The sequence below is a fragment of the Esox lucius genome, chromosome 19 (genome assembly GCF_011004845.1).
Source record: "Esox lucius isolate fEsoLuc1 chromosome 19, fEsoLuc1.pri, whole genome shotgun sequence".
Lineage (NCBI taxonomy): Eukaryota > Metazoa > Chordata > Actinopteri > Esociformes > Esocidae > Esox > Esox lucius.
The window spans coordinates 33,011,850-33,024,892 of NC_047587.1; the positions used below are offsets into that span (position 1 = coordinate 33,011,850).

At 38.3% G+C, this 13,043-nt stretch overlaps 2 protein-coding genes across 11 annotated transcripts in view; both read right to left on the reverse strand.

Annotated features, from left to right (window-relative positions):
- Positions 1 to 2,284: 2,284 nt before the first annotated feature.
- On the reverse strand, positions 2,285 to 5,193 carry fezf1 (FEZ family zinc finger 1). The gene is made up of 4 exons (XM_010884208.3): positions 4,033 to 5,193; positions 3,779 to 3,913; positions 3,394 to 3,526; positions 2,285 to 3,052 (listed from the first exon to the last, which is right to left on the reverse strand). The coding sequence occupies exons 1-4, from the start codon at positions 4,819 to 4,821 to the stop codon at positions 2,799 to 2,801; spliced, it is 1,311 nt and encodes a 436-aa protein (XP_010882510.1). The 5' UTR covers positions 4,822 to 5,193; the 3' UTR covers positions 2,285 to 2,798.
- Positions 5,194 to 10,296: 5,103 nt separating this feature from the next.
- The window catches only part of cadps2 (Ca++-dependent secretion activator 2), a 203,319-nt gene continuing 200,572 nt past the window's right edge, over positions 10,297 to 13,043 (reverse strand). For all 10 annotated transcript variants that reach the window (XM_029115027.2, XM_029115026.2, XM_029115022.2 and 7 more), the window contains 2 exons: positions 12,494 to 12,598; positions 10,297 to 11,661 (listed from right to left, as the gene is read on the reverse strand). In XM_029115027.2, the coding sequence (XP_028970860.1) occupies positions 11,491 to 11,661; positions 12,494 to 12,598 (276 nt within the window). In that variant the 3' untranslated portion in view covers positions 10,297 to 11,490. The remainder of the gene's footprint in view (positions 11,662 to 12,493; positions 12,599 to 13,043) is intronic.

Consider the following 13,043-nt stretch of genomic DNA (forward strand, 5'->3'; position numbering starts at 1 on the left):
ATGCTTTACAAGTCGACGTTTTAGCGCCGCGAAGGGTGATCTGCGAGAGGGTAGGGGTAATTTGAATCCTCCAAATTATTCCCACCAATCCCATCGCAGTTCGGAGGATCAGCCTCTTCACACTGTCCTTGACGTAGCTGTCGCAGAATTATGACTACAGTCGGCATTCCCAAATGGAATCATACCTCGCTGTTGAACCAGTCTTTTAAACCAGTTTTGTCATCCTCTTTAGTAGAAGCACTGAGGGGGAAAAACGAACGTACAGTGCTATGCTTACTATATTTTCATTTATATAAGAAGTTAGGCCTGTCCATGCTTTTTGTAATTAATAACACGATTTCACAAATAAGAAGAGAAGAAAATAGTTCGTGGGGATAGGCACAACATTTAAAAATGCAACTACTAAACATTAGAAAATAATGTATCACAATAAAAGCAATATTCTTTATAGATTTTTGTTTGTTTGTTTGATAGCCTAGTGAAAAACACCCTTAGAATCAGTCTACATTTACCCGTGATACATTGCAGATGCCCTTCAACATAAAGTTTGAGATTTTTGTTTGGACAGGGTGATGGATGGTGTGCTAACCAAGGCAAAAACAGAAACATTTCACATTTCATGATGCATTTGCCTAAATCAAGTGATACCCTTGCCTTAGTGGTTTGTCTCTGTGTGTGGTCACTTCTGTCGCGTATTACAGGTGCTATGCTACTTTCTGATCTCTAGTTCCTATTTCAGACGAGAATAGTCTGCTCAACATGAAAAATGCAACCATTGGCTCAAGTTCACAATGTCTAGCAATAATATAATCACCATACCGCATTTTTTATATTTTGGAATATATAGCTTATCTCACGGTTAAAGAACCTGCGATCCGTCGTAGAGTATGGACCTTACATATAATGAAAACGATAGCCTATTATTACAAAATTAGATTGTAAATTGGATTGCCATTAAATAGTTTGAAATGTTGACTCGTCTTTGCGAAGTAGTAGCTTTACTTCATCATGGATGATAAAATGTGGATTCTTGACACCGTCCACAAGAGGGGGTGAGTCTACCTCCCTAACTTTCCACGCTTGCCATAAATATAACAAGGTAAGGCTATATGGATATGCCTGGCCGACATATCGTTGACTTGTGTCCTACCGGAACATAAGTCAACGCACAGATTCGGTTAATTCAGTCGGTTGTCCTAATAACCCAAGCTATGTATTATTGCAGCTTTACAAAATTATGTATTTTGGCTCTATGGTGAAATGTGTATAATTGCCTTAAAAGTGTAATACAATTAGGGCTACATTATTTTCAAATGTTTTGTCTTTCCGTGAGAGTATGTGTATAATGGTGCAGAATGAAGTAGGCTAGTCACAAAAAATACAGATGAGGTCTCTTCCCCATTGATAGGATGCAAGGCTATATCTCTTTAGGTATAACTACTTTACCTACATTTAAAGCTCAAAATGATAATAACATCCACAATTAAATGCTTAAATTCTACTATGTTAAATGATAAATGCATTTACGTTTTTGTCGGTTTGCATGATTGATGCCTGAATTTAATCATAAAGTTAAAAAGGAAATATAAACAGTGTTTTATTAAATTGGGCAGGTAAATAAATAGAAATAAAATAATTGGTAAGTAGAAAATGCCTAAGGGAAAAAACCGGTTGTGAATGCAGTGACTAGTCTCCTGCGCAAATGATGGTTTAGGCTTGCTAAGTTAAAGCACAGGCATTGAACTAATGCAACTATTCAATTTTCAGGCAAGGTTAGGCTTACACAACATGCATGGACAGTCACTCAACAGTCTTATCCACGAGAGAAACTGAACAAGATGGTTATGCATTGAAAATGAAAATAAAAATTGCCACATTTTCGGAATTGAGCAGTTTCTCCTTCACTTTTCACATTCGATTTGTTTATCATTTACTATTTCAAAAAATGAATCATGTTCAGTTCAGTTGTGAACTGATATGAAAATAATATCAATGCATTTAGCATTTTGACACTCAAGTGTATGTTTAGCATTGATTATCCTCCATACATCCTTATAGTAATCATCGTTTTTATGATCCTCCATGGTCGCAGCTAACCATGGTGATGAGGAAGGTAATAGAAAAGCCGCTACAGCAGTCCTAGTCGTAAGATGACGACTATTAGGTACCACACGTTTGTTAGGCTATTCTTTTTTAATTATCTTTAATGAGAATTATAAAATTACAATTTGTGTTATAATTATTTGGATATTTCACCTAGCAATAACGTGAATCTTTTGGCCCATGCATTTTTCTTTGTAAATAATGCACAATATGATATCGGAAACATGACATACACATATTCCATTTTATTTTCATTCTTTCCTTTCAAAAACTTTGATTATTTCGTTCGTGCACTTGCTTGAAATGTAGCCCATACTCCTCATTTAAACCTAATTTCTGCAAAACTTTGCATATACACACAAATCATTTGACTTTATCAAGGGTATCTTATAAAATGGGTAGGCTACCACACTTATCACAACAAAAAATATTTTATAGATTTCAGTAGTCTAGGCTACAGTGTTACAATTTCAAATAAATATCGACATTTTACAATAATCCTGAGATTGAAAGAAAACAAATGTATAGTGACATTAAAAATGTCAAATTCAAGGAAAAGATGTTCAAATACAATTGTCCACCATATCTCTTCGCCGTCTAAACTCACCATTAGGCTATGGCCTCTTTCCAGATTTGAGCAAATCAGTGTGCGTAAAGGCGCATCGGCTGGCTGGCATTTGAGCTCCGGGAACTTTTTAGTGAGTTTCAGATGTCGGGAGAGTGGCAGGGGATTGGGGTCCAGAGAGATCATGTAGTTTTCGGATGTGCTTTTTTAGGTCAAAGTTCCGGCAGAATCCCTTGCCACAAGTTGGGCAAGTGAAGGGCTTCTTGTCATTGTGCGTGTGCATGTGGAACGTAAGGTTGTACACTTGGTGGAAGGCCTTGTTGCAGATGTTGCACTTGAACTGTTTCTCACCGCTATGTGTCAATTTGTGGTTCTTGTAATTACCTTGAAGATAATAAAATAAATTAGGTGTCAACAGTAAAAGTCCTGGGCTACAGTTATCAGTCAAGTCAGTTTTATTTTGTCATTAATTAATAAATCATACATTTAGATATACATTGTAGCATGCATATAATCAGCGTTTTATTGAGTAACACATTCATGTGTGATGGGAATCCATAAGGTATTAACTTCTCCAAGATAATATCTTACCAGATACAGCGAATAATTTCATATATTAGGTTCCTTTGGAAAACTAGTATAGAAATATGAGAATTTTGTAAACGACCAATCATATAATCCCACTTGAACTTGGGACACTTTAATATAATAACATTCTTCCTCACCTTTTTGATGAAAACCTTTGCCGCAGAACTCACAGACGAAGGGTTTGTAACCTGCATGGATTCGTGTGTGTGTGTTAAGAGTTGAACTCCGATTAAAGGCTTTTCCACACTGGTTGCATTTATGAGGCTTTTCCTGTGAAGGACATATAAACATTTGTGATTCTTTAGAAACCTAATATTATAGGCTATGGTATCTAACGAAACTGTACTGTTAAATTAATAAACAAGTTTTATATGTTTCAATAAAACTGTTTAAACAAGTGACATTTCAAAATCCAATAAAACCCTATATCAGGCTAAATTGAATGAATAAAGAATAGTGCGGCCAAACAATTTATGATATCGTTATGAATAAAAATAGTTTCATAATGAACGAATAAAATACCTGAGTATGAATAATTTTATGTCGACAAAGCGTGCTTGCTTGTCGAAATCCCTTGCCGCATACTTTGCAGACGAATGGTCTCGCTCCGGTGTGCACCGGCATATGTCGCGTTAAGTTATAGTGGGCATTGAACACCTGTGGATATAAAATGCACAAATTATACTTTATAAAAACATAACTACGGCCAGCAAGGCAGAAACTACCGTCTATGAAAAATTTATATGTAGATATATATATATATATATATTATTTACCTTTCCGCAAACCTCGCAGGTGAATACTTTGGGTTTACCACCAGCGCAACCACTGTTCAATTTGGAAGAGCCCTTGAATAGTTTGTCAGATAAAATCTGTGCGCTCTCTTTCATGTAGTGATGAAGCTGGGTTTGGGAAACGTCTTTAAAAGCAACTCCGGATGGGTATCTGTCTGCACAGTGAGACACTTTATTTTTCTCCGCGAGGAAAGCTCTCTGGCGTGCATGTTGCAACGGAGTGTTGAGAAAGTAGGAGGCCATGGGGTGGATGTTTACAATGCTGGCCGGGGGTGGGCACCCACTCTCTCCGCAGTTCAGGTAGCACACGGCCCCCATGGCATGAAAGGACGACTGGTTTACTACCCGCGGTCGGAAAAGTTTGTATTGTCCCACCGACGGACCCAAATCTGGTTGTTCGTTCTTATAGTTCAACCCAATGCCCACCAACTCATTTGAATTGTACGAGGCCGCGTCAAAGTGACTTGTATCTATTCCATTAATATTTAGTTTATGACCAGGTTCGTATGCCAATGGCATGAATGGTATCATGCAATGCAATGATGATGAAGTCATGCTGAGCGCCTGCTTCGGGTCAGTTTTACCCACCGGAGTGTGATGGAACAGGTTGGGGAAAGGTATTGACTTTGGCTCGGGAGTCCTAGCCATAATCCGTTCGATCGAAAAAGCGAGAGGCTTGGTGGAGGTGATCATGTTTCCACCCTCAGTCAAGTTTCCAGAAGCCGAGGGGGAGCCGAATATTCCCGCTGAGTGGTAGAGCGCACTGTCCATGACTTTCAAAACAACACCTTTGGAGAGCCGGTGTTGGTGCTCCTTTTGTAGATACCTTTGATTCCTTCTCACTGCCCCGATAGAAAGGACATAATTCGGCGCACTCTAGGTCGACGCAAGCCCACTCACTGTTCGCTTGCGTTGATTCTGGACAATCAGCACTTATGTCTACCAGGACTGCTCAATAAAGCATGTTGAGTCAATAATGCAGCCAAGACCCCACCAATCGTTACCGTCCAAGAAGAAAAAGTAAAGAAGATAATTGCTCAATTCTCTTTCATCAATTCTCCACTTGTGGCCCGTCTATTACTGCTATGGGTGCGTGTCTCGGTCGCGTCGCGAAGGAGGTGTTCTTAGTGGCCAGAGTCTTGTTCAACTGTAAAGCGTTTGGCAAATCTGAGGTCCCCTTGTGGCTTTGTGTGACATCATTTGAAATTGCACAGACGACAGGCGCTCAGTAGGGTCAGAGGATGTCAGCATTTGACAGATCAGAATTTGACATACATTTTCGTGCATCATATGTGGTTTTGCATGATATTGTATGCATACAACATTGGTATTGGTTTAATGAATGGTTGTGTTATGATCAAGAGACATGTATTCTGTAGTCTATGATTGAAATAACCGAAATTGTACTTACATTTTTTTCTTTTTAAAATGACAATGTCTAATTGCGTCTGTTGCAATCCAAGAGAAAAACAAACCATTTTGTAGGACACACTACTAACTAATCTTTATTGTACTTCATTCAGGCTGATCAAAGGCGAACATTTAAATGTATACGTGCTGTTATCCTTGACAGCTAAGGCGTAGACTTTACATTTTGCTGCTGTATATAATATAATAGGCTAGAATTTCGATTTTTTTAAGATGTCTGCCAGTATTCACGAGGGAGCTCAATCTAAAAACAGTGTCCTATATTTTATACCAGTTCCACCATATAGCCTTTGGAATTGCAGGAGTGTGCTTGCGACGAGTGTTGAGCTCCATAAGTGCCTTAAGAACGATCACCTTCAGGAGAGGTTTATGTATCCGAGCAACAATTTCTCTTGTGTATATAGTCCTACAGTATAAATGCATGTCCTGGTTCCAGTCGAAGTCGAATTGCTTATACAATGGAACGTTTCATCTCGGGATATCCAGGATGCTCAGTGTCAATCCTGCCAATAAACTAGGAAAATTCGTATTGATCTGAATCCGTTAAGGCAGTTTTTATTCAGACGGGTCTTGATTGATTTTTATATACAAAAATATGAAATTAAGGAATTCCACTGACAGAGTAGTTATTCCTATGCATTAACGGCTAGTATAGGTTATAAAAATATGTATAACCAACCCATAGGCTAGCACTACAACAACACCTAATTCATGATTAGGCCCTATTATTGTAATTGCATAATAAGATTTTTTTTTTTTTAACAACATTCTTATTTTTATAAGCACATATTTAATAATTACTGCTTAAGGAAAATTCTAATTGGTGGTAAAACGCTGTAACTATTTGATGTCAAATTGTCTATAGGCTAATCTAAAGCTTTTTAAATAAAATCAGCAGGGTGCCTTCGTGTGCTCGAATTTCTTTCAGCAGAACTTTTAGAGATCTGAAAACCCATATGGCTCGGTTTGCTATTCATTAATGCGCTGCTAAGTATTCAGACCTAAACATCTTTCACTTAATTATAAATCATGTGTAATCAGTTGACTGACGTTGTAATTAAGCCACGTCTTGGAATAATCTTGCGTTTATCGCTTGTGTTTTCTTTTTTCCCTTCAATTGCGAATCTATGATGTTAAGAGAATGGGATACTGTTCACTTCTATCGCAAGAATCCAGAGAATCATAAATTATTCTAATAAAATAAGCAGCTCAGGGGGTGAACAGTTTTGCACACAACTACTATGGTCTACTACTACTACTAATAATAGTAATAATACATTACCAGCCTAATAACTATAATAATCCTTATCACCACAGCCCTACGTTTAGACCATACACTATTTTGTATTAGCCCATAATCAACGTATTATTATAAATTGTGTGTAGATGTGGTTAAACGTTACTGAGGCAATGGTTAAGTACTGATATTTAAATAATATTATTTAACGATAGGCATATTATATATATATATATATATATAAAGCATTATAATAATGCAGCGTTCAGCATACATATATATATATATGTATATGCTATTATAAGACCTGAACAACAATGAATAGGCCTAATTGAATACATAGACCCACTTCAACCTAGTACGGGAAATAATCGTTTCGGTAATGCAAAACTGCTTAGTAAAAGAAGTACAACATAAGAATAGATCTAAACCCTTTATTAGCCACCTATTATATGTATACAGAAAATAAACAGATTTTTCTTATAGACCTTCATGTAATTGGTATAGTTATTTAAGCCAAACCTAGATAGGCCAGCCGTCATACTGCAAACTAATAACGCCTCAACCATCTAGTAACGTAACCATTAACCAATGTGCAATTACATGATGTCCGTAATTAATATAAGGGGATATATTGGTTGGTTAACTTCACCGCAGGACGAGGTGATGCTTGTGGCGACACAGATGGACAGCTCTACTGTGGGCGGAGGTTGCCTGATGCGCATTTCCACTTTTGCCTTGTAATTCTTTTGAAATAAAAATAAAAATATATTTTTGTGTAATGTGAGGTAAGCTATGCAATTACATAGTACGTTGGTCTAAGCATAATGACGACAATGTGTGCAAATCATTTGACCATAAGTCCTATTCCAAGGAAAGTGAAAACAAGGCAGAATATTGACCTTTGAGCTTACACCGAGAACCGTTGAATTCTAGAGTTTATTTTTTTTTGGGGGGGGCAACTTTGTACGAGATAAATCGTTCAAAAAACGTTACTAGTTATGAAATTAAAACCTATTAAAATAAAACAATATAAGGCTAGGGGTGGTATTTCTCTATTTGACCGACGGGTCACTATCAACGTTGACGCCATGATTAAAGCCAATCTACAGAAATAACCTACTAGCAGATATTTGACTTCATTTCTAAAATTTTCACCATTTATTATATTATTTTGCTATCTGATTATTTAAGAAAATGTTGCATGCCTATTGACTTTCATGTTTTATGCTGAAATTGTGTTGCGATATATATATTCTTTACTGATCTTTATAAGCCTATAGCTCTGGGAATTTGAGTGGTTAGATTTTCCTAGTTCCATTCATCACCTTCCCAATCACAAGATCCGGTCTTAATTGCAGATTAGACCCTCATATCATTTATACAGTAATTACATTTAAGTAATTTAGCAGACGCTCCAGTCTAGAGTGATTTGGAAGTCATGAGCGCATAATTCAATTGACAAAGACATGAAGGTTGCTTTAAAAACAATTTTATTCTAACACTTACAACGTTTACACCTGAATAAAAAGAGGTGCACAGCAAACAATAGAAATATACATTTTTCATATATTTTTGCCCAACTCCTCTGACACAAACGCCTGGAGGTTTCACGGATAAAATGTCAATTCTGATCCTAAAATGATGCACACAGTCCATCACGATTAGGGGTTGCACCTGGATTACGGTGGTATTAGGGCATGTCTTATTTGTTTTAAATCTATGTGGGCACATTTCCTAATTTTAAATGAATGAATATGCGAAACTTAATGACTGAATATTGTTTATGATTATTCATGTGTCACCAGTAGGTGAAGTGACTACGTTTACACCAATGAGACATTTTAGGTACGTTTGTTTTTATTTAAAAAAACAAATGCCATACATGCTAAAAACTAAGGCCATCAGTCCTTTAAATATAATTGAGATAGAATTGTCACCATGTTTTGTTCCTTAATTTAAATTTACTGACACCAAGTGACACTGCAAATTATCAATGGATAACACATACACACACAGTATCTCACGAAATTGAGTACACCCCTCACATTTAGGCAAACATTTGATAATATCTTTTCATGTGACAACACTGAAGAAATGACACTTTGCTACAATGTAAAGTAGTGAGTGTACAGCTTGAATAACAGTGTAAATTTGCTGTCCCCTCAAAATAACAACATATAGCCATTAATATCTAAACCGCTGGCAACAAAAGTAAGTACACCCTTAAGTGAAAATGTCAAAATTGGGCCCAAAGTGTCAATATTTTGTGTGGCCACCATTATTTTCCAGCACTGCCTTAACCCTCTTGGGCATGAAGTTCACCAGAGCTTCACAGGTTGCCACTGGAGTCCTCTTCCACTCCTCCATGACGACATGACAGAGCTGGTGGATGTTAGAGACCTTGCGCTACTCCACCTTCCATTTGAGGATGCCCCACAGATGTTCAATGGGGTTTAGGTCTGGAGACATGCTTGGCCAGTCCATCACCTTTACCCTCAGCTTCTTTAGCAAGGCAGTAGTCGTCGTGGAGGTGTGTTTGGGTTCATTATCATGTTGGAATACTGCCCTGTGGCCCAGTCTCCAAAGGGAGGGGATCATGCTCTGCTTCAGTATGTCACAGTACATTGTTGGCATTCATGGTTCCCTCAAACTGTAGCTCCCCAGTGCTGGCAGTACTCATGCAGCCCCAGACCATGACACTCCCACCACCATGCTTGACTGTAGGCAAGACTCATTTGTACTTGTACTCCTCACCTGGTTGCCGCCACACACACTTGACACCATCTGAACCAAATAAGTTTATCTTGGTCTCATCAGACCACAGGACATGGTTCCAGTAATCCATGTCCTTAGTCTGCTTGTCTTTAGCAAACTGTTTGCGGGCTTTCTTGTGCATCATCTTTAGAAGAGGCTTCCTTCTGGGACAACATCCATGCAGACCAATTTGATGCAGTGTGCGGCATATGGTCTGAGCACTGACAGGCTGACCCCCCACCCCTTCAACCTCTGCAGCAATGCTGGCAGCACTCATACGTCTATTTCCCAAAGACAACCTCTGGATATGACGCTGAGCATGTGCACTCAACTTCTTTGGTCGACCATGGCGAGGCCTGTTCTGAGTGGAACCTGTCCTGTTGAACCGCTGTATGGTCTTGGCCACCGTGCTGAAGCTCAGTTTCAGGGTCTTGCAATCTTCTTATAGCCTAGGCCATCTTTATGTCGAGCAACAATTCTTTTTTTCCGATCCTCAGAGAGTTATTTGCCATGAGGTGCCATGATGAACTTCCAGTCACCAGTATGAAGGAGTGTGAGAGCGATAACACCAAATTTAACACACCTGCTCCCCATTCACACCTGAGACCTTGTAACACTAACGAGTCACATGACACCGGGGAGGGAAAATGGCAAATTGGGCCCAATTTAGAGATTTTCACTTAGGCGTGTACTCACTTTTGTTGCCAGCGGTTAAGACATTAATGGCTGTGTGTTGAGTTATTTTGAAGGGACACAAAATTTACAGTTATACAAGCTGTACACTCACTACTTTACATTGTAGCAAAGTGTCATTTCTTCAGTGTTGTCACATGAAAAGATATAACCACATTTTGCAGAAATGTGAGGGGTGTACTCACTTTTGTGATATATATACACTAAAAGGGTGTGATTAGTTATCTTTAACATAAATCCATCTTCAAAAAGGTCTGCCTCTGAAGAGAATGCATAAGGTCCTTGCAAATCTTTGCAATATGTCATTTTCAACACAGTAACTGGCACGTTCAGGTTGGCCCTCGTGTTAAATTCAGGACTAAATGTTATAATTCTAAACTATGACATGAAGCTGTGAGGCCTTATGCTACTAGAATAACTATGTATTTAAATATGCTTCTCTGTTTTTATTGATCTACACAATATAATTAAATTTTTTACTGTATAGCAATCAAATTAATAAATATATGTAAATCCCTAAAACATGGCACCACTACATATCATCACTATTGGGAAAAGTAGTTCCAGTAGTTTCTACAATGCAAACAAATATTTGCAGTATAAAGGGTTAGCATACATCTAAATAAATAAGAGTTCAATTAAAAGGAGAATGTATTATTTGTAAAGTTTGTGTAATTTTAAAGTGTTTAATTGGGTGCAAAAGTCAATGGACAGCACCTACCACTGCAATTCAAGAATTACCCTTCAGTGATTCAACACAGCTCTGAATTAATAGTCATCCACACAACTCTGGTGAAAGGTAACACACTGAGCCACACTTTAGCCTATGCATTCCATTCATAAAGTAGGCCTACATTATAAACATGAATATCGTCTGTATCGTCTCTTTTAGGACACTTATAAGAACAAATCCAATATCTTTATAATGCACATTTACCACAGAATGGACCTGCGAATGGTTTCATATTTTTCTTCATCTATCACCATTAAAATAAAGTACAAACTAACAAAGCAATTCATTAAACAAAACAGGTACTGCACTGAAGGCTACCAGTTGGTGACCACTGAGCTGCACTGTACAAAATGACATCATACAGGTTCATAACGGCTGGCAAGGTGCCCACTGGATTAGAGGTGGGTGAGAGCACAACTATGGATGTTTTTATCTCCATTCTGTCACACACACACACACACACACACAAACAAACACAGACACACCAACAAACACAGACCCACTAACAAACACCCCTTTTATAATCTGCGCAGAAGCTTCCCATTTCAGTCTATATGTGAAGGGGTCCGGACTAGGAGCTGTGGCGCGGAATTCACCCATCCTCTTCATCACTGTCTCTCATTGTGATGCCCTGGAGGCCGTCGCCTGCCTTGACTGCCATGGTGGCCTCCTCCACTGTCAGGCGGTTGTAGACGGTCTCGTAGCTCTTGTTGTTCAGGGTTCCATCCAGGACTCCTTGGAGCCGGAAGTCTCTGAACGTCTTCTGTGGATGAAAGAGACAAAAAGCAAACTAACGTGGAGGAATTGGAGGTACCCCTCAAGGATAAAACCAGGACTGAGAGTGAGTAGGAAGAACAGAATTCCCTGTCAGGTTTTCAATTGTCACTACAAAATCCACTACGGGGTTTTAAATGGTGGAACAAATACATCTGCCAGGGTTTAAATATTGAAAGCACGTACTGATTTAAATTAAAACAGAAAAACAGAACGGTTTTAGACAAAGGCACGATTCAAGGCCAGTGTGGTCAATCTTCTTCAATGAGTCCAGCCAAATTGATCTCCGATGTATAAGTGTGTTCATATTTGAAACATTATGAGAAAATACAGTAATGTCTAAATCAGTCCTACCTAGGTCACGTTACGTATTGTATGTGCCTTGAAGCCACAATGATTGATGGTTGGCTAATTACCAATGTTCTCTCTCTTTGTCCATTTTGAAGTACATTATGATGCAATTTTAGCCACCTTAAAAATGTCCTTAAACATGACCGTTACTTAGTACTTTCTAAATAATTTCCCTGAAAGTATCTGTTTTCGGTTCGTTGCACGTCTATTCACAATGAGAGGACAGGTCTCACAGCAATAGACTCAACGTTGGGAAACATACATGAAAATGCATACCATTTCCAAAGCAATGATTGATGTCATTACTCACAAAGCACATTATGAGTTATGTTGTTAGGTCGATACCCTGAATTGGTTCTGTCCATGAGCATGACAGCTAACTAAGTGTTCCTGTAAGTCACTCTGGACAAGACTGTCTGCTTCATGACTAAAATGTAAATGTGAAAATGGATTTCAATATTATGGGTTACCTTGACAATCTTGATGAGTGTTTTAAGCTGGTACATGTGGAGCTGCAGGTCCAGTCTGTCAGTCAGCCACACACACACTGCCTTCATGGAGTTGGTGTACCATTGCTGTAAACAAACATACATCAACACAATGAGCTCATCCTTTTCATTTAAACCCTTACATTCATAGAAATGGGCCTCCATAGATAGGGCTAATTCAAAAAGTCGGAATGATAGTTAAAAGACAAATGCAGCAGCTGGCTCGCTTGGTTGAACTAGATAATGAAACCGATCAGACTTTGAGCGTTTGACTGAAATGAATGAAGCAAGCTATAATAATAATAAAAAAATAAAATACATTTGCTTGACAGACAGCAATGAGGTGCACTGCAATCAGGCAAAGAGACAAAGGGAAAGAGGGAGTGAGCAGATAGGTTAGTAGCAAAGTAGTACAGTCTGGGGTCCCCTCATATGAAAATAGGGTCTCCAGGAGAATCAATAATCTTATCAAAAAAATGAATAACTTATTTATCTTCAAATAATTATAAAGCACATTTCAGAGTCAGCAAAG

Excerpts from the sequence above, each read along its gene's own strand:
- fezf1 (XM_010884208.3), bottom strand. The coding sequence starts at position 4,821 with ATGGACAGTGCGCTCTACCACTCAGCGGGAATATTCGGCTCCCCCTCG. Across the intron at positions 3,914-4,032 it reads CCTGCGAGGTTTGCGGAAAG|GTGTTCAATGCCCACTATAA; the intron begins GTAAATAATATA and ends TTATATCCACAG. Across the intron at positions 3,527-3,778 it reads ATAAAATTATTCATACTCAG|GAAAAGCCTCATAAATGCAA; the intron begins GTATTTTATTCG and ends TGTCCTTCACAG.